At 46.3% G+C, this 22,270-nt stretch overlaps 1 protein-coding gene across 1 annotated transcript in view; it reads right to left on the bottom strand.

Moving 5' to 3' along the window:
- The window catches only part of LOC124545883, a 284,098-nt gene that overhangs the window by 30,281 nt on the left and 231,547 nt on the right, over positions 1–22,270 (bottom strand). Inside the window, exon 9 of the mRNA XM_047124844.1 lies at positions 19,332–19,569. Within this exon, the coding sequence (XP_046980800.1) occupies positions 19,332–19,569 (238 nt within the window). The remainder of the gene's footprint in view (positions 1–19,331; positions 19,570–22,270) is intronic.

Raw genomic sequence — 22,270 nt, 5'->3', positions numbered from 1 at the left:
AAATCCTCTGATGATCGAGAGGTTTACTGTTAACGATCACAAGTAGACAGTGCTCTAAGTCACACACAGAATACGTATAAGAGTTGAACACAGGCTATGTCACACAAATGATGCATCGTGACAGAACAACGAAAAAAAAGAAAGGTCAAATGACCTGCAGCAACATCTCCCTCTATCTCTAGAATGCATCATCAGTCTACTATTAAATCGTACCTCGTTACAACCCCATCTCTTCCGATCACTCCATCCACTTTCTGTCATCCTTTAATGCAGATGCAAGTAAGTTTAGAGGCAGATATTTCTCTGTTTTCCTCGAAAGCGTCAAATACAGTAATAAACTTACGTGTACCACTCTCACCTCAATAGACACACAGTACAATGCTGCTTTCACGTAAAAAATGAGTGTTTTCCTGGTCCTCGGGGCTTTCATGTCAACGTTTTCTCGGATTCCTCTTTATCTTTGATTCCTCTTTCTCTTGGATTCCTTTTCTACCAGAAAACGTAACAGTATACATCTGAAAAGCTAGTGTACTTTTCTTATGACCTCAACCAGCACACCATCTACTGTACGTGATTATTCACAGTCAACCATCACCTATAACCCTGTCGATAAATTGCAAACCTTTGCCCTTGCACCAAGAAAGAATGCATTACAAATACTGGAGAATCACCTAGAGGCGGCGTGAGGGAGTTGGAAATGCTGGCTTCATATCACGTTCCTTAACCGAATCACTTTCTAAATCCGAAGATTTTATTATGAACTTACATCGTTGGTGACGTGTAACCGCGCTATTGGTCTGTTAATAAACACTCCGGAGATCATTGTCTATATTCAGTGTTGCCATAATTGTGTGGAAAACGATTTCATTTGGAAGCAATACCATACCTCGATTTATAAAGTTCGAGTAGTTTTGAACATGGATACTTGTGTGCACCGGTAGAACCAATACCGATTGTGACAGTAATACGGTTGTTACGATCGTGTTTTTAACATCTGATGGCTTGTAAGACGATTATGCCTCTCTTTCTAAGACACAGTGATACAACTCGCAATAAAAGCTTGTGGTACATGTCCACCCATCACTGATTTTCGCTCCGTATTGTTTCGTATTTCCTGCATTCAGTTATTGGTGGAGTATTATACTTAGTAGTAGGGGATGCGTGATAGGTTCGCCTTGAGCATCAGGCTTACAAAGTATAAAGTTCCGGCATGTGCAAAGAAAATGACTATGTCCAGTCGTAAGGAAGGTATGGATTTCACGTGGAATACTGCAATAGCTGCAAAGGGAATGAATGATTTTTTTTAGTAGGTAAATCAGGTCAAATTATAAGAATTGTACAGATATTTGTATTTCCAGAACCACTGTCGTCAGCAGGGGGCATTTCCGATGCTTCACTCATTGTCAAATGTCGTCCAATTGAGTGATACAGTGGTCAAATATATATGTGGCCAGTTTCCTGGGACGATTCCGCTTGGTGTGCGAGGAGTACGTGGTGGCTGTAGCCTATTCTCCCTTCCCTAGCGCTGGATCCATTGCAGGGGACTTGAGGACCTGACTCTGCACTTCTGACCACAGAGATCTCCTGATCTCAAAGCCTGTGACTATTTATGATGGGTTATGTGAAGGAAGATGTGTACATACCGCCTCTACCAACCACTCTGAATGATCTGCGGAACCAGATCACTCCTGCCATGCTCTCATAACACCAGATACGTTTTTGCATGTGTGAGACGAGTTTGGCTACGCATCGATGTTTGCCGTGCAGCCAACGGTGGTCACGTTGAACATTTATAACATTTACAGTAGCACATTTCTATTTATTAAATAACTATTAAAAACTAATTAATTACTAATTATTACAAATTAATAAATTTATTAATTTGATATCAAACATTATGAAAAAGGACTTTGAAACTTCCTCTTTTCACTGGTATAAATATAGTTCACTTTAGATTAGTACTTGAAGATTTGAAAGATGATCCATCATTTACACTAACGCTGTGCATAAGTTCTCGTAATCCCCCAGCGTCTGGAGATGGGTGTAGAAAGGAAGCAAGCAATCGGGCTGGGGCCAGAAACAGTAATGCCTTTGTGCCGAGGGGAACCGACCCAGCCTTTGTACAACAGCTTGGAGAGTGACCTCAGTCTTCTGAGGGTGCTCTGGTCATTCGTCGGGCCAGTGTATGTGAAGGGACAGATGACTTGTGACCATCGGCTGAGGTAGATGACCTACCGAGCTTGTGGGAAATATAGTGCTGCGAGGACTATATACGATCTGTGCGCTTATGCTGTCTTTCTTCGTGGTATATATATGAATGTCCGATAGTCGATAGCTATATACAAGATGCACAAGTGATGATTTTGTTTGATGCAGAGCACGAATTGTGTGCTTACTACATCGATGCAGTATATACTGATATATAGCCGGGTTGGAGATCACTTTCCAGCTGAAATATTTAAGTTTCCGTCAAAAGCGCCAGAGCAGTGTAATTGAGGAAGTGTCTTTCCTTATTTGACGATCTGTAGACCATGTTTGCAGGGTTTAGTTGTCAGTGCAATAGTTCTGCAATAGTTTAGACGCTGAAAGTCTCATCTGCAGAAAAAAGTGGCGGACAGTGCTCCCATACCAGCAGCAGCAGCAGTTTGGCGGGTAAATTCAGTAATAGCCATTCAGAATGCTCCATTGTTTCACTGGACATCCTTTGAGCTCGGCCGTAGGAGACTCTACACGCTGGCTCAATCAAGATGGTGGCAAGGTATCTGCAGAACGTTCTGAGAGGAGCATTATGTCTTCTTTGTTCAAGTGTTCAAAGACAAGTTGAAACAGACTGTCCATCTCTGGTGTGATACTGTCCCTCATTCACCATTGTCACATTATTACATCTCTAGACCAGCAGCTGTAGGACACAAAAAATTCAGCCATTTTTCTCTTCTGTAGGTCAGTGCTTCGAATTCTGTTTGTGTAACTGCTCTGATTCCCCGTCTATGCTTACACAGTGCTCTGTTTCCATACAACAAGAATGCTTTTATGATTAATGGTGCTTTCACAAGCATGCATACACATGACGAAGCCTTTGATCGGTGAGTATATGAGCGAAACATTTACCATTTCTGAGACGTATGTTGCAAGGACAACACATGATGGACAGGCTGTCCCGTTAGGGTCACTAGGGGGCATACATCCTATGTTATTCTGGGGTATTTTCGTTAACAGTTCCTGTTAGGACTAGAATTTCCATGTAGACAAGTTGAGACATCAGGAAAGCTCCTAAAACAACAAAAGAGACCCTTAATTATTTCTGCAACACTTAATGATTTCTGTGAGGGGTTGACATGTAATGGACAGGCTCTGCCTTTAGTATCGCTAGGAAGAATGCATCCTGTGTTATTCTGGGTTATTTTCGTAAACAGTTCCTGTTAGGACAAGAATTCCCATGGAGACAAGCTGAGATATCACGAAAGCACCTACAGCTACAAAAGAGACTATTAATTATTTCTGCAACACTTAATTGTTTCCGTGAGGGGCTGATATGTGATTGACAGGCTCTCCCATTAGGATCGCTGGGAAGAATGCATCCTGTGTCTCATCTGGGTTATTTCATTAATGGTTTCCGAAAGAAACTTGCGTGTCGAGAGTGAAACTTGGCTGTTATTTACATAGACATGAGATGTCAGTATAACGTTGAGAACGACTTACATGCACTTGCAGGGTAGAGTCGCTAGGCAAACATATCTCAGTGAGAAATTAAGCCTGTGCTGGACCCACAGGTACAAAGGCTGGTTAATACAGAGAACTATCGCATAAATGGTATGATATTCTGACAAACCATGTTAAAATACACACATTATTGTAATCCTGAGTCTGGAGGAGATTACAACACGTTGCAGAAACTAAGGCAGCAAGCAGGCCAGATTGGAAGCAGTACCATCAGTGGAAGCGTTTGTGCCAGGGAAACCAGCCCAGCCTTTGTACACTACTTAAGTGTGTGGCCACTGTCTGCATATGGCACTCTGATCACGCATCAGAGCAGTGCGTGTGAGGGCTGTTGCCTTGTGGCCGTTGGCCACAGTGGATGACTAACTGACCAACCTCATGGGAAATATGTAGTGCTGTGACTATGTACTGTGCATGTGCTTATTTTCTAATTTTTTTGAGGGGGGGGGGATCTTAATGTCTTCTCAGCATATATACGAGAGTGAGGTGCTCAATAGCTATATGCAGGATGCAGAAGTGATGACTTTGTACGGTGCGAGAAACGAATTGCGTTTACTGCTGCGATATGGTATGGTGATACATTCGTTTTTGGTGGTATAGTCTGATTGAAGACCAATTTCATGCAGAAAAATTCAAGCTTTCGTCGACAGTAGCAGAGCAGTGTAATTGAGGGAGTGTCTTTGGTGGTAGTTTCTGTATATCGTGATGAGTAGACCACTTTTGCAGGGTGTAATTGTCAGTCCAATATGAATGCTGTATGTTTTTCGATTTGTACAAAATAGTTTGCCGCTGAAAGTCTCGTAATTTGTCTGTGTGCAGGAAGTGACAGTGTTCCCAAACAGGCAGCAGCAATTTGGTTGGGAAATTCAGTGAGAATCAATGAGAGTGCTCCATTCACAGGTAGTTCCATGACATCAGAGCATCACAAGACATCGTTTGTGCAGGGTGTAGGAGCCTTTACAGAATGACTCGAACAAGACAGGGGTAAGGTATCTCCGAAAACTTCTGTGACTTCTGAGAGTCATGTGATTTCTTTGCTCGAGTGCTCAGAGGCAAGCTCAAGTTGACCAGCCTCCTCTGATTTGTACAAATGGGATGTTGTCCCCCACCCCTTCCCCACCTGCCGCTGCGGCTTTACAGCATCTCCAGAGCACCAGTTGTAGAACATCGAAAATTCACCGAAAATTTCATCCATTTTTCTCTTCTGTATTTCGAATTCTCACTGTGGTTTTTTTCCACAATCTAATGTAAGATTCGAAATATGTCATGAACTTTTAGATATGTAATTGCTCCGATTTTCCCATTTGTGCATATACGCTAGTGTGCTTCAAAAAGAGAGAGAAATAAAAACAAGAGCCTTAACATTCCTGAATCCAGCAGCAAATATAAACTAATCCCACTCAGCGTTTCAAAAAAGTGATCAACACCACAACAGCTGTAGGATTTAGAAAGTTTTATCTCTCTATGACAGTGCTTTCAGACAAGCAGCTAAACCTCGAAAAAGTGGTAAGCGTCCTGTTTAGATTTACAGAGATATTTACTTCGGCTTCCAAATATCGTCGTTTTGGTGTGGGAAATCGGGTACTGCAGTGATATCGGTATCGAGATCTATTTCCAGCAGAAATTGTCTCAGGGATGGAGGCTGGGAGTTTTCACAAGTATGCCAGAAACCTCCGCGGTCTTTTTAGAATCATTGTTCAAGTATGGAAGTATTCCTCGGAATAAAACGTGTAATTACATCGCAAAATATTTAAATATTCTTGCGTCATCTGAAAAACTCTTTCTCTCTTTGTCCAGTGGTACGTGTTGTTCCTGTAACATCTTCAAGATATGTATGTGACAGTATACCACACATTGCTTGAACACCAAATTTAGGGACCGATGACCGTAGCAGTCTGGTCCCTTTAATCCCCCAAACCAACCAACCAACCAACACCAAATTTGAAACTTGAAACTTCCTGGCAGATTAAAACTGTGTGCCTGACCGAGACTCGAACTCGGGACCTTTGCCTTTCACGGGCAAGTGCTCTACCATCTGAGCTACCGAAGCACGACTCACGCCCGGTACTCACAGCTTTACTTCTGCCAGTACCTCGTCTCCTACCTTCCAAACTTTACAGAAGCTCTCCTGCGAACCTTGCAGAACTAGCACTCCTGAAAGAAAGGATATTGCGGAGACATGGCTTAGCCCCCAGGCTGTGGCTAAGCCATGTCTCCGCAATATCCTTTCTTTCAGGAGTGCTAGTTCTGCAAGGTTCGCAGGAGAGCTTCTGTAAAGTTTGGAAGGTAGGAGACGAGGTACTGGCAGAAGTAAAGCTGTGAGTACCGGGCGTGAGTCGTGCTTCGGTAGCTCAGATGGTAGAGCACTTGCCCGCGAAAGGCAAAGGTCCCGAGTTCGAGTCTCGGTCGGGCACACAGTTTTAATCTGCCAGGAAGTTTCATATCAGCGCACACTCCGCTGCAGAGTGAAAATCTCATTCTGGAAACACCAAATTTAATAATTCCTGAAGCAGTTCATGTTCAGCGACAAGGGCTATCCTTGTGTCACAAAGAATGAAAGTGCACCAGGGATGAGGAGGAAGGTTGCAGGCATTTTCAACATGGCAGTGGCTCTATTGGCAGTGGCTGGTGGCCATTGTGGAGCAGCTAAGTGCATGCGTCTTCCAGTGGCTGTGACTCAGGTGCATGAAGCACATGCGAGAAACTTTTTCGGATATGCTTAGTGCGCTCTGGGACAGTGTAATCACATGGTTCATTTGAGTATGGGATTAAAAAAAAGTACCGAATTCTTTAATGTCGTCTAAATTATTTAAATGCCAGCATCAATATCTAGGTGTATTGCAATTACAGAAATAAATAAACAATGTACTTAAACAAATTGTTTAAACAATGCCTTATGCATGCTATATTAGCATTCTGTCAACAGGTCTTCCCAGTGCAGCAACTCGACACAGGTTAAATGAGTTTCCTGCCAGTTTCCAATAGGGATGGTGAGGGAAGGGTTGGTGGAGGGCCAACAGTGTCGTCTGGTGCTGGTGTTCTGAACTAGGTCAGTTGGTCTCCAGGTCTCAAGGTGAACACACAAAATTTGATATCCCTGCCAATAAATTCGAGTTTCCTGTCATTCCTTTTTTAATTGCCGCTGTTTCCCTGGGGAGGAGGTGGGTGGAGTTAGGTTAGTAGAGGTAGCTCAACTGACCTATTTTCACTCCAAAATTTGAATTTTCTGTCATGACATCGGTGCAAATTGACATATCTATGGCCACCACCTGGGATCCGCCATCTTGAATAAATTTGGCAACAATGCTGAGTGGGGTGATGCCCACTGTGTCCCACTACTACGGCGAGAAGGCCTTACGGAATAAAAAAAATTTTAAGTTAGTTTATAACTCAGGACATCTGTAATCCTCATATGTCTGTCGGTATAAGAACGATTGTTTTATCTGGTTTCCTTGTGTTTAGCACTTGACAATGAGATGATGTTTTCCTGAGATATGTTGTGGCAGTAATCGCATGATTGCTGACTGGGCGGAATATCCTCAATATTGCTTCTCACAGGTAGTCTCTTTAGAAGACACATTGCATTTTCTAAGTGTTCCGCCAGTAAAATGCAGTATCTGTTTCACCTACTCCACCACATATTCTATCGGATGGTTCCAGTTGAAGTTGTTGATAACTGTGATCTTGAAAAGCGTCAGTGAAGTGGTCGACTGACATATATATGCATCATTGGCATTGATTCAATTTATCATAACCCAGATCATCTTTTGATCGACTTATGAATATCTGATGCTCATAAAATGGGTGGCATAGGGGTCTCCAAAAGTCGAAAGTTGGCATATCTTAAATACTCTATATTTGTGTTGATTGCATATCCATATTTGTTGTGTTATGAATCTGATGGAGTCCTGGATGGTAGTAGGGGGTAATGGGCATTGAGCCCCTCGATCTCTCTGCAGAGAATAATTGAGCTCTGAGGATTAGGCCACCTTGACCAGCGGACGACATCTCGGGCTCTGACCATCATTTATGAGTCACGTATTGTCTGTCACACAGCTGGCGGGGTTCGTTTTGTTGGGACTCCGCAAACTACAGCCACGCACATTGTTGTCTGGGCCTGTTGCTAAAATGTCTAGCACATAAGATGGCAAAGCTCATGAGATACTGAGATACATATATAAGATAGTGATAGTATCACATACACAAGACATAAAAGGGCAATACGTTGTTGGAGTTGTCATTTGTACTCAGGTGATTCATGTTAAAAGGTTTTCAAAGTGATTATGGCTGTGCAGCAGGAATTAACAGACTTTGAGCGTGGCATTGCAGTTGGAGCTAGACGCACGGGACATTCCATTTCGGAAATCGTTAGGGAATTCAATATTCCGAGATCCACAGACTCAATAGCGTACCGAGAATACCAAATTTCAGGCACGGCTTCTCGCAACAGATCATGCAGTGGCCAATAGCCTTCACTCAATTACAGAGTGGCAGCATTTGCTTAGAGTTACCAGCTTATCAGTGGTAACAGCCAAGGAGAATTGTATAACACAAACGCAAAAATCTGTGTGGGACGTAAGGCGATCGTTTCAATTAGAGCGTTGCGGCAAATTTGGCGTTAATGGACTATGGCAGTAGATGACCGACGCAAGTGCCTTCGATAACACTACGACATCGCCTGCAACCTCTCTCCTGCGCTTGTGACCAAATCGGTTGGGCGCTTGACGACAGGAAAACTGTGGCATAGGTGAATACCGATTTCAGTCGGTAAGAGCTGATGGTAGGGTTTGGTTGTGGCACAGACACCACGAAAGCATAGACCAAAGTTGTCACCAAGACACTCTGCAAGCTGTTTGTGGCTCCATAATGGTGTGGGCTGTGTTTACATGGAATGCACTGAGTCCTCAGGTCCAACTGAACCGATCATCAACTGAAAATGTTTGTGTCCGGCTACTTGGAGACATTCACGGACTTAATGTTCCCAGTGTCAAGTCACTGGGCTACAACTGTTTGCAGTTGGTTTGAAGAAGATTGTGGATAATTCAAGGGAATGATATGGCTACTCAGATCGCCTGACATGAATCCTATCGAATATTTATGATACGTAATTGAGAGATCAGTTCGTGTGCAACATCCTGCACCGGCAACACTTTTGCAATTAAAATGCTATAGAGGCAGCATGGTTCAATATTTCCGCAGGCGACTTTCAACGGCTTGTTGAGCCCATGCCACGTCCACTTTCTGCACTACGTAAGGCAAAAGGAGGTCCAACATGATATTGAGAGGTGTTGCTTAACTTGGCAGCTGTTTTGGAAAAAAGTGTGACTGACCAGTGTATAATTAGGCCTTATAATTGTTGAAGTGTCTTTTGCTTGGGTTTTGTGCAGAGCAGAGAGGAAAGACAGAATTTTTTGGACTTTCTGGATAGAGACACGAGGCCGACACTTGTGTTTTGGAGGTGTGGAGGAGCGGATTCTCTGGAATGGAGATGCAGGACACTCTGACTCTGGAGATGCAGCAGAAGGCCGACTTGCATTTTTGAGGATCAGCCCATCACACAGTGGCAGATTAGCAGTGGTTGGCAGCAGGCTCGGCCTTATGCCGGACTGGCCCCCCCCTCCCCTCCCCAACTCATAAACTATGGTGAGAACATGTTGCTGCACAGGCTAGTAGTAGAGCACAGGGGTTTTGAGCGCATTTTTTACATCAAATTTTAATGCAAATTAATTAAATTGATCACTTAATTACCCCCCAGCCAAACCCATCATCACCCCCATCCACCCCCACCCTGAATGACAAACTACGTTTTCCTCAGCCTTCATATGGCCCCCAACCCCGTCCACTCCCCCTCGCCACCCCAGTCTCAACTACCCTATTGATGGGTATATCACATTTTCGTAGGAATCTCAAATTTTGGTGGGAATTTTAAATTTCGGTAGAATTTCGAATTTTGGTGGGACTTTCTTTGTCCCTGGGATGCTGGCTGCTGTGGCCGAGCAGTTCTAAGTGCTTCAGTCTGGAACCGCGCTGCTGCTACGGTCGCAGGTTCGAATCCTGTCTCGGGCATGGATTTGAGTGATGTCCTTAGTTAGGTTTAAGTAGTTCTATGTCTAGGGGACTGATGACCCCAGATGTTAAGCCCCATAGTGCTTAGAGCCATTTGAACCATTTTTTGTCCCAGGGCTGTGCTGACATCGCATGCCAACTCCCATCCAGGAAATGGCGGGAAATTTAAAATGGCGGTACCCTTTCTGGGACTTGAACCCTGTTCCCGGTGGACATAAAGCCCAAGTCCACCCCCTCCCCCCCCCCCCCCCTCCGGCCCACAGCTCATGGTTGATCCCAAAAACATGTGGAAAATAGCCAGATGCAGGAGAAGAAGGTTAGGTTAGTGTACTTAATTCATTTTCGCTGGGAAATTGGAATAAAGATCGGTCCTAATTACATAATTAATCATAAAGATCGCTCCTAATTACACAACTATATCCATAGCTCTACGCAAGGACTGCCTAAAATAGCAATACAGCTCAAAAATTGTCGATGCCACACAACTGGTGTTATTCTGCTGGGAAAAAAGTTTCACAATACCATTTGAAACTAGTGGCAGGCACACTCAAACTCTACCCTTTACCTAGAAGCCACAGGGAAAAAAGGCTGGAATGGGAGGTACTAGCTTTAATTTTTTTTGCGGGAAATATGTTCAACTGACGAGATGCTGGTGCTGGTCAGAGAAGAGTTCAATAAGTGTATTACCAGCGAGCACAAAGCTGAGGACTGTATCTATCGCTGTCTCATGTCAGAGGTCGTTACAGACACCTCACCCTGTAGCCAGGAAATCGAAGCCAAAAGACACAGAGATACGGAAAGTCTGGCCACAGAGATAGAACATCTACAGCTGGTGTTAAGCAGAAATGGATACTCCTCCACAGACATCCAAAGGGCTTGGTTCAAATCGCGCTGAGCACTATGCGACTTAACTTCTGAGGTCATCAGTCGCCTAGAACGTAGAACTAATTAAACCTAACTAACCTAAGGACATCACACACATCCATGCCCGAGGCAGGATTCGAACGTGCGACCGTAGCGATCACGCGGTCCCAGACTGAAGCGCCTTTAACCGCACGGCCACACCGGCCGGCATCATCCAAAGGTCACTTCATGCTACCAGCCAACCACAGGGTACAGAAGAGGAGCCAGAGGAGGCGAAGAAGGTGGCATACCTGCCATATGCTGGACCTGTTTCTGCAAAGATCGGCAGAATTCTTTCAAAATATGATATGAAGAGGATCTTCTGTCCATCCTCCAAGATTGGGACAATGCTAGGGAGTGTGAAGGACGACATGGGGCTACGTAAACCAGGCATTTACAACATCCCGTGCCAGTGTGGAAAGTTATACATTAGCCAGACAACCAGGATGGTGGACGTCAGGTGCAAAGAACACCAGAGGCACACCAGACCCGGAGAGGCAACCAAATCTGCCATAGTGGAGCACTGTCTGGAGCTCGTCACTCAATGGACTACAACAACAAAATTGTGACACAGATGCCAAGGTTTTGGGACAGTGTCATAAAGGAGGCCATCGAGATCAAGGTCACAGACAAGCTAATAAACCGAGACAGCGGTTACCAGCTCAGCTCGGCGTGGAGTCTGGCTCTGGAGCTTATCAGGGCCCAACGAAAGGAACCAAGAAACTGTTCAAGAAGTTGTGACACCGCAGGAGCAGCACCAGGCGGGCGCGGACTGCGAACGCAACTCCCGACGCGGGACGGGCCTCAGAGAGCTGCCACGACCACAGATGACGACCGAATCGGGCGCGGACGTACGATGGAGCACCAGAGAAGAGACAACGCCTTACAGGCAGCACTAGGCGGGCGCGGACCGCGGACGGAACGCCCGACGCGAGACGGGCCTCAGTCAGCTGCCACAGCTGCAGATGGCGGACGAGGCGGGCGCAGACGTCTGTGGGAGCACCAGGGAAGTGCCAACACCTCAGGAGCAGCGCCAAGCGGGCGCGCACCACGAACAGAACGCCCAACGCGGGTCCGGCTCCAGACAGCTGCCACGACCACAGATGGTGGACGAGCCGGGCGCGGACGTCCGTGGGAGCACCATGGAAGGGCCAAAGTCTCAGGAGCAGCACCAGGCGGGCGCGGACCGCGAACGGAACGCCGACACAGGACGGGCCTGAGAGAGCTGCCACAGAAAGCGACCAAGTCGGGCGCGGACGTCCGAGGGAGAGTAGGGAAAGAGACAACACCTTACAAGCAGCGCCAGGCGGGCGCGGACGACAAACAGAGCGCCCAGCGCCCTCTGGGCATAAATACTGGACAAGATCCTCCAATACGGCAGTCTCAGGTAGCACCTGAAGAAGGCAACGAGTTCCGTGACCAAAATATTGTGCCAGCGCGACACAAACATCCGGCAGTAGACCCGATTATTCCACATTATTTTAGCTGTTAGGGACTCAGGAGTTACTTTCAGGCAAATTTGAGTTCTGTCTGCTTGTCTGGAGCTTGTTTTGTTTTTCCTGCTCTGTGTAAAGTGCTCTGTGCGGCAAATAGACAGTATTTATGGTATGTTGTGATAGGAACCTACTACACCCATTTAGGAAGACTATCTCTTGTCTTTCTGTTGACTTCAGGCATTCTTCAGATCCATTAACAATACTGCGAATAGCTCGAGTGCCAAGGGAGAAAGGTGCAACCCTATAACAGACCTCGGGCACTCTATCCGTGACAACAAGATGTGAAATTAACACTGGCTCAACTAAAACGTACATAAAACTTCTCTTAAATAAAGCAGGGATAAAACGATAGTATATTGCCCATGTCAAAATACTATACTCAAGGCTAGAGCAGAAGCAGGCACGAGAAATTTAGCAGCATCAAAGCACAACCGTTACCTTAAAAAGATCTTTATATTAAAGTTACTCAAGCGTGCCAAACAATAGAAAGTACCTTTTCAAGGTGCGACGCATGTACTACCGGTTACCTCATCCGTGAACAAAGGCTTGGCTAGAGAATTTGATTTAAACACGCCAACAAGTAACAAGCACGTCAGTACGTCAGAAGAATTACTCAGGCAATTATTAACTAAAACTTGACAAGAATTCCAAATCATTAATGCTTCCACACAGTAGTTATTACCACTACTATGAGGAACTCCCTTCTTGATAAATGAAAAGTGAACAGTTAAAATACATTGAAGCGCCAAAGAAGCTAGTACATACATGCGTATTCAAATACAGAGATATGTAAACAGACAAACGCTGCGGTCGGAAACGTCTGTATAAGACAAGAGTCTGGCGCATTTGTTAGATTGGTTACTGCTGCTACAATGGCACGTTATCAAGATTTAAGTGAGTTTCAACGTGCTGCTATAGTTGGCGCACGAGCGATGGGACACAGAATCTCCGACATAGCGATGAAGTGGGGATTTTCCCGTACGACCATTTCACCACTGTAACGTGAATATCAGGAATCCGGTAAAACATCAAAGCTCCGACGTCGCTGCGGCCGGAAAGAGATCCTGCAAGAACGGAACCAACGACGACTAAGCAGAACCGTTCAACGTGACAGAAGTGCAAGCCTTCTGCAAACTGCATCAGATTTCAGTGCTGGGCCATCAACAAGTGTCAGCGTGCGAAACATTCATGGCCTCGGCTGGGTCCGTCAGCACCGACATTGGAATGTTGGACTGTTGATAACTGGAAACATGTTGCCTGGTCGGACGAGTCTCGTTTCAGATTGTATCGAGAATGGACGTCTACGGATATGGATACAACCTCATGAATCCATGAACCCTGCATATCGGCAGAGGACTGTTCGAGCTGGTGGAGTCTCTGTAATGTTGTGGGGCGTGTGCAGTTCGAGTGATATGGGACCGCTGATATGTCTAGATACGACTCCGACATGTGACACATACGTAAGCATCCTGTCTGACCACCTGCATCAATTCATGTGTATTGTGCATTCCGACGGATTTGGGCAATTCCAGCAGGACAATGAGACACCCCACACGTCCAGAATTGCTACATAGTGGCTCCAGGAACACTCTCCGAAGAGATCTCCAACCCTTCGTACTCTTACGGATTTATGGACATCCCTGCAGGACTCATGGTGTTAGTTCCTTCCAGCACTACGTCAGACATTAGTCGAGTCCAAGCCACGTCGTGTTGCGGCACTTCTGCGGGCTCGCTGGGGCCCTACATGACAATGCAGGTGTACCAGTTTCTTTGGATCTTCAGTGTAAAACAACACATATAGCTACCAAGACCGTCTAAAAGAGTTAAACAAGAACAACACTAAAGACTTAACCTGAAATACTCTCCCTGAGATATTTGCCTTTTTAGATTAAGAAAAATAGGCCATAATACATGGAGTAGGTTACATACGAGGAAGATGGTTGAGCATATGTGACGAAAGTTCAAAAATACATTACTGGCCATTAAAATTGCTACACCAAGAAGAAATGCAGATGATAAACGGGTATTCATTAGACAATATATTATAATAGAACTGACATGTGATTACATTTTGACTCAATTTGGGTGCATAGATACTGAGAAATCAGTACCCAGAACAACCACCTCTGGTCGTAATAACGACCTTGATACGCCTGGGCATCGAGTCAAACAGCTTGGATAGCGTGTACAGGTACAGCTGCCCATGCAGCTTCAACACGATACCACAGTACATCAAGAGTAGTGACTGGCGTATTGTGACGAGCCAGTTGCTCCGCCACCATTAACTAGACGTTTTCAGTTGGTGAGAGATCTGGATAACGTGTTGACCCGGGCAGCGGTTGAACATTTTCTGTATCCAGAAAGGCCCGTACAGGACCCGCAACATGCGGTCGTGCATTTTCCTGCTGAAATATAGGGTTTCGCAGGGATAGAAAGAATGGTAGAGCCACGGGTCGTAACACATCTGAAATGTAACGTCCACTGTTCAAAGTGCCGTCAATGCGAACAAGAGATGACCGAGACGAGTAACCGTTGGCACCTCATACCATCACGCCAGGTGATCCGCCAGTATGGCGATGACGAATCCATGCTTCCAATGTGCGTTCACCGCGACGTCGCTAAACACGGATGCGACCTTCATGATGCTGTAAACTGAACCTGGATTCATCCGAAAAAAAGACGTTTAGCCATTCGTGCACCCAGGTTCGTCGTTGAGTACACCATCGCAGGCGCTCCCGTCTCTGATGCAGCGTCAAGGGTAACCGCAGCCATGGTCTCCGAGCTGATAGGCCATGCTGCTGCAAACGTCGTCGAACTGTTCGTGCAGATGGTTGTTGTCTTGCAAACGTCCCCATCTGTTGACTCAGGGATCGAGACGTGGCTGCACGATCCGTTAGAGCCATGCGGATAAGATGCATGTCACCTCGACTGCTAGTGATACGACGCCGTTGGGATCCAGCACGGCGTTCCGTATTACCCTCCTGAACCCACCGATTCAATATTCTGCTGTCAGTCATTGGATCTCGACCAACGCGAGCAGCAATGTCGCGATACGGTAAACCGCAATGGCCATAGGCTACAATCCGACCTTTATCAAAGTAGGAAACGTGATGGTGCGCATTTCTCCTCCTTACTCGAGGCATCACAACAACGTTTCCCCAGGCAACGCCGGTCAACTACTGTTTGTGTATGAGAAATCGGTTGGAAACTTTCCTCATGTCGGCACGTTGTAGGTGTCGCCACCGGCGCCAACCTTGTGTGAATGCTCTGAAAAGCTAATCATCTGCATATCACAGCATCTTCTTCCTGTCGGTTAAATTTCGCGTCTGTAGCACGTCATCTTCTAGGTGTAGCAATTTTAATGTCCAGTAGTGTCGGCTTTACCAAAGTAGGGCTGCAAAACTGACGGCGGAGAGCTGAGCACCAAGCAGGCAATAATCACTAAACCGGAGCAGCACATACAAGAGTTACTGGCCGGAATGTGTGTCATAGAAATACCAAAGGATGTTCATCTTTAGAAAGAAAGTGGCAGATCTTCGATCATGCATGCAGACAAGCCAGGCTAATGTACACTCACACTACCCATCAAGTGGCTGGTAAACCGCAATAACTGGCGGAGAGCTCTATAACAGGACTGCAGACAGCGTGGCAAATTTCACGCGTGCATAGTGTGCGGGTCGCGTATCAGCCACGTGTGGGCCAAGGCCCAGCCTGTCACTTGGCTTTCCTCCCTCCTTCTCGGAGGTACCTGGAGCAGCGCCATTTTTCATTTAGAATTGCGGTGCGGTATTTTTCGGTGGGCATAGCCACTGAGTTGTGGAGAATCGTGGTGTCAGCGCTATTTACCCTTCGCTGTTTGTTCGTGATACGAAGGACATTCACAGGTCCAGAGGCTGTTTGCGCAAAGAGAGGCATTCTAGCGATCTACCGTCACAGGCCTTTACTATGAATGGCAACGACAATGGAGAGGGATGCGAATTCTCTGTTCTAACAAGCGACGGGTACAACTCATTTGCTATGAAACTTCATTACAATACCATGCAGACAGAAATTTAAAGATTCAGTTGACAATGGAAGAGCAAAAAGATACAATGATCAACAGACGGGATTTATTGTTCTGTACATTAAGAAGCACCTTGTGATAAATTCTCAGACTTGGAGAACGCGAAGAAACTGGTGGCATGCATAATACAGGTTTCAATGCAACTGAACGAAGAGTGTGGGAGACTTCATATAAGAATGCAAAGTGCATTGGCTAAGTCAGGGGGCAAGCCTGGAACGATTTTTCGTTTTAAAACTTGCTATTGTTGAATTTATGAATGAAAAACGAATGAAGAAACGAAAATTAGAACATCTGGAATGGATTGCAGACTACGTATTTTAAGTGGACTTGACAGTACACTGTCTATCGTAAGATATTGTTAGGTAACTTCTTTCTGATTCGCTAGGGATGCATTTAAAAAGAAAATTGCATTGTAGAAGGCATAAATTCTCACAAAGAAAGTCAAGTTCCTTAAGCTCACTGGCTTCAAAGGAAACATGCAGTTTGAAGCACTCATTGTGTCCTCATAGTTTTATAAAGGTTTACATCTGTTTTCAAAGTGTTGTCGAGATCGTTTGGAATTTCAGCTGAAAGAGCACCTATGCATGTGCAGATGTAACTGACTGACCTGCAAGGTCATTCCAGTTTTAATGACAATTTTTTTTAGTTAAACCTGTCTAGAACGTCTACATTGCTTGCCTCAGGCACATTTTCCTTTCCCCATAATGAGGTTGCAAAAGTGCTACAATATTTCGATCAACTTATTTGCGTGAAAAACCTTTTCTCGATTATGAAACTAAGTCATGATTTCGTGGCAACTTGAGTGCAAAATTCTGTAAAATTCTCTGCATCTGCCCATATGCTGACAGTTTGTCCCAGATAAAAATTATGTCTTCATCTCACCAAAAATGATTAAATAATACTTGAAACTTACTTTGATTGTGAGTTTTGTTGTTGAGGAATGTGAAATATAAAACCAAGTCACATGCAGTGCAACAGCACTGCCGTTTAAGTGTGGCATGCACGCAGTATTCTCCTCTTTCCCTTCCTCACGCTCAGACAGTGTGGCATGTCAGTAAGGGAAATGTGCAGCGCCACTGAGCTCTTTGGCACACGTAACCGTGTACGGCACACGAATCAAAATCTTGGCTGTCCCTGCTGTATACCAACAGCGCCACTACACGGACCCTTCTGCTGGAACATGCGCGTACTGGGAAATCTGGTCACACCAACGCAAAAACGACTACGCTCTGTGTCATACGTCATCCTCTCTGAGACCCCTGACAAGCCTCTGCTTGACTGTCCACTCCACGGTTCTTCGCCAGACAGCGCTAGTTCCCAGATACCCAAAGATGGCGCTCCAGTTCACCGGATACGAGGCATCGACCTCGCCACACACCTCAGAAATACAGTACTGGCCATTAAATTTGTTACACCACGAAGATGATGTGCTACAGACGCGAAATTTAACCGACAGGAAGAAGATGCTGTCATATGCAATTGATTAGCTTTTCAGGGCATTCACACAAACCGGCCGGGGTGGCCAAGCGGTTCTAGGCGCTACAGTCTGGGACCGCGCGACCGCTAGGGTCGCAGGTTCGAATCCTGCCTCGGGAATGGATGTATGTGATGTCCTTAGGTTAGTTAGGTTTAAGTAGTTCTAAGTTCTAGGGGACTGATGACCTCAGACGTTACGTCCCATAGTGCTCAGAGCAAATTTTAACCATTTTGAACCATTCACACACGGTTGGCACGGGTGGTGACACCTACAACGTGCTGACATGAGGAAAGTTTCCAACCGATTTCTCAAACACAAACAGCAGTTGATCGGCGTTGCCTGGTGAAACGTTGTTGTGATGCCTCGTGTAAGGCGGAGAGAAATGCGTACCATCACGTTTCCGACTTTGATAAAAGTCGGATTGTAGCCTACCGCGATTGCGGTTTATCGTATCGCGACACTGCTGCTCGCGTTGGTCGAGATCCAATGACTGTTAGCAGAATATTGAATCGGTGGGTTCAGGAGGGTAATGGGGTAATGCGGAACGCAGTGCTGCATCCCAACGGCCTCGTATCACTAGCAATCAAGATGAGAGTCATCTTATCCGCATGGCTGTAACGGATCTTGTAGCCACGTGTCGATCCCTGAGTCAACAGATGCGGACGTTTGCAAGACAACAACCATCTACACGAACACTTCGACGACGTTTACAGCAGCATGGGCTATCAGCTCGGAGACCATGGCTGCGTTTACCCTTGACGCTGCATCAGAGACAGGAGCGCCTGCGATGGTGTACTCAACAACGAACCTGGATGCACGAATGGCAAAACGTCATTTTTTCGGATCAATCCAGGTTCTGTTTACAGAATGGTCGCATCCGTGTTTGACGACATCACGGTGAACGCCCATTGAAAGCGTGTATTCGTCATCGGCGTACTGGCGTATCACCCGGCGTGATAGTATGCGGTGCCATTGGTTACACGTCTCGATCTCCTCTTGTTCGCATTGACGGCACTTTGAACAGTGGACGCACATTTCAGATGTGTTACGACCCGTAGCTCTACCCTTCATTCGATCCCTGCGAAACCCTACATTTCAGCAGGATAATGCACGACCGCATGTTGCAGGTCCTGTACGGGCCTTTTTGGACACAGAAAATGTTTGACTGTTGCCTTGGCCAGCACATTTTCCAGATCTATCACCAATTGAAAACGTCTGGTCTATGGTAGCCGAGCAACTGGCTGGTCACAATACGCCAGTCACTACTCTTGATGGACTGTTGTATCGTGTTGAAGCTGCATGGGCAGCTGTACCTGTACACGCCATCCAAGCTCTGTTGACTCAATTGCCAGGCGTATCAAGGCCTTTATTACGGCCAGAGGTGGTTGTTCCAGGTACTGACTTCTCAGGATCTATGCACCCAAATTGCGTGAAAATCTAATGAGATGTCAGTTCTAGTATAATATATTTGTCCAATGAATACCCGTGTATCACCTGTATTTCTTCTTGGTGTAGCAATTTTAATGGCCAGTAGTTTTCCCGTGACCAGCCGCGTCGCCCTATTTGTCCCCGACAGAACTGGCCTGGGACCACGATGGCGGAGCCTCACCTCTCGCGGTCCTTGCGCTGCTCCCTGCGCGCCTGCTCCGGCCCCAGTTCCTTCTGCTGCTCCTGCTGCTGGCGCCTCTTGCCGCCCCCGTGGTGTCGCTGGCTGCCCGACTTTCGCAAGATGCCGGAGCCGCGCCGCGCCACGCAGATGCGGCCCGCGGTGTACGCGAACAGGCACAGGTTCGACACCAGCAGCAGCGCCATCGGCCCATAGAAGTACAGCAGCGTCGCCGGCTTCCCTGCAACCATAACGGCCACAGCCTCCCGTGTCACAAAGAATAAGATTTGCTGTAGATTTGCAAGAGCCGTACACTATCTGATCAAAAGTATGCAGACAACTATTAATAGACATTAGCATGGGGTGCGTCCATCCTCCGCTTTTATGCCTGCTTGATCTCTGCTGGGGACACATTGAATGAGGTGTGTGAATGTCTGTGATGACTGACAGCCCATTCTTCCTCAAGAACCTGTAATGCCACTTCCTCGGACGAGAATTGAAAATAAAAAATTAGCTCCAAAATTCTCAATGATTTCCCCAAAACAAGTTCCAAATTTCATGAAAAATGAACAACCAAACAAATTCCAGTTAACACTATTATTTGGATAGTAACCAGTTTTTGTGACGGCTCCCTAACCCAAGGTCCTCGGTGGTACTTTTGGGGCAGTCACCACAAATTGTATGAAGGGTGGGTAGTGACCAGGATGTACCTATGTCTGTTGGCCGAAAAATAATTACTGACAAGAATTGCGCCAGCTAGAATGAAGAGATAACATATCTTTATTTCTGACGAAACGTGCACCAGCAATACAAGTCCAAGTAATATCCAAGAGTAATCCGTGTACTGAGCCTAGTCGAATACAATAGCAAATATCACACTGCAGTGGCTCCGCTATAAACTCCAAGAAAGGCTAGCAATAGACAATCGACAATAGACTGTCCGTCTCGGTTTTTTTCCCTTTATTGTTATTTTAGTACCTGAACAATCAGGTAGGCTGTCAGCGGCATGCTACGCCGCTCTTCAGCCATAGGGATAACAATAACAGTACACAGAATGGAGAATTAGAAATAACATAGTGACGGGCAAAAAATAGTGGTCAGAGATACACAAAAAACACGGAGCCGTTCACACTCGGCGATAACGACACTGAAAACACGTTGACACGCCGCACATAACACTGATGAATTCGACGGCACAAGTGAACGTAGAAGCGTGACGGCGGCCACTAAAAACACAAAACGACGTCACACACACGAGACACTGATGGCGATGATCTCCGGCGCGCGAAAGTCCACGTAGCGTGTGCGAGTCCGGGGACCTGCCAAGAGGGGAAGAAGGGTGAGGGGGGGGGATGGAGAGGGGAGAACAAAAATGCCAATGGCTGAGGAGATGGGAGGAGGAGTAGACTGACAGGGGAGGGGAGGCCCGGGGTAGGAGTGGGGAGAAAGGGAGGAGGGAGGGAGGGTGCCCAAAGGAACAGACACAGGAAGAGGGAGGGAGGATCAAAGTTGGTAGGAGGGGTAGATGGAGGGAAGGAGGACATCATCAGGGAGGGGGAGCTGGCGGAAGCCACCTTGGGAGAGGGTAAGGAGGGTGGAGAGATGGAGACCGGGTGGGACGTGGGAATACAGGCGCGGCAGTGGGCGGGGATGGGAGAGGATGGGTGAGACAAGCGGATGAGGAGGATCGAGTTTGCGGGAGGTGTACAGGATCCGTATCCTTTCAAGGAAAAGGAGGAGGTGGGGGAAGGGGATGAGATCATACAGGATCCGCGTGGGGGAGGGGAGACGGATGCGATAGGCGAGGTGGAGAGCGTGGCGTTCAAGGATTTGTAGGGATTTATAAAAGGTAGGGGGGGGGCGGAGATCCAGGCCGGATGGGCGTAACAAAGGATAGGGGGGGTGAGGGATTTATAGGTGTGGAGGATAGTGGAGGGGTCCAGACCCCACGTACGGCCGGAAAGGAGCTTGAGGAGACGGAGTCGGGAGCGTGCCTTGGCTTGGATTGTCCGGAGATGGGGCGTCCAGGAGAGGCGACGGTCGAGGGTGACGCCAAGGTACTTAAGGGTGGGAGTGTCCGTCTCGGGGCCAGCGCTCCTCCTTATATGGAAAAGGCAGAGGGCGCTGCGGACCCGAGCTCAGCCATGGCGCGACCTCTTCCGTCGGCGATAACGCCCTGAGACGCCGACGGCCGCGACAGGAACTGTGGCCAGCGATGTCATGGGTCAGGGCGCGCGTGCGCGAGTTGGTTGGTTGGTTGGGTCCGTGGATACAACACCCGTAATTGAATCAGGAATCTAATACTTAGTAATTTATTAACATATGAAAGAGAGATAGGATTCCAGTAAAATCAAACTCAAAATTCAAAATCGTAGTAAATCGCAAAATCATTATTATTAAAATTCGCTTAGTAGAACCAACTTTCCCAAAGAATACTCCGTGTGAGTACTCTTTGAGATTCGTGAGTAATGGCTAAGGATAATTCAATCCATTGTCACTATGTTACGAGAGCTAGCCGAAGCAGGTCATACTTCTGAATGCTCGTATATGTAGGCGCAATTAGATTGTTTTTTCAGAATTGATCATTGCGATCTACTATGACGCAGTGAAACGATACTTTAACTTCAAATGTTACGTTCTTTAGAAGTCAGATAGAGGACTTGCATATATTAGACAGAAGTGACTTTTAATTACGTAACCTGAAGTTAACACTATTTAGGAAGTGAACACAGATAGACAATTTCATACGTAATAACTAATGGACTATGGAACTTGGCGATAGTTACGAAGCATATAATTTATAATTCCCCCAACACCTGGGAAAGCTTCTTCCTCACGGCTCTGTTAGGAAGTGACTAATATTGTGTAATAAAGCAGCATATCGTGTCAATTCGCGCATTTATCATTCAAGTTTTACAATATTATTTATAGAAATAACGTGC

Source organism: Schistocerca americana, chromosome 8 (assembly GCF_021461395.2).
Source record: "Schistocerca americana isolate TAMUIC-IGC-003095 chromosome 8, iqSchAmer2.1, whole genome shotgun sequence".
Classification (NCBI taxonomy): Eukaryota; Metazoa; Arthropoda; class Insecta; order Orthoptera; family Acrididae; genus Schistocerca; species Schistocerca americana.
This window is presented reverse-complemented; position numbering and strand designations above follow the sequence as displayed.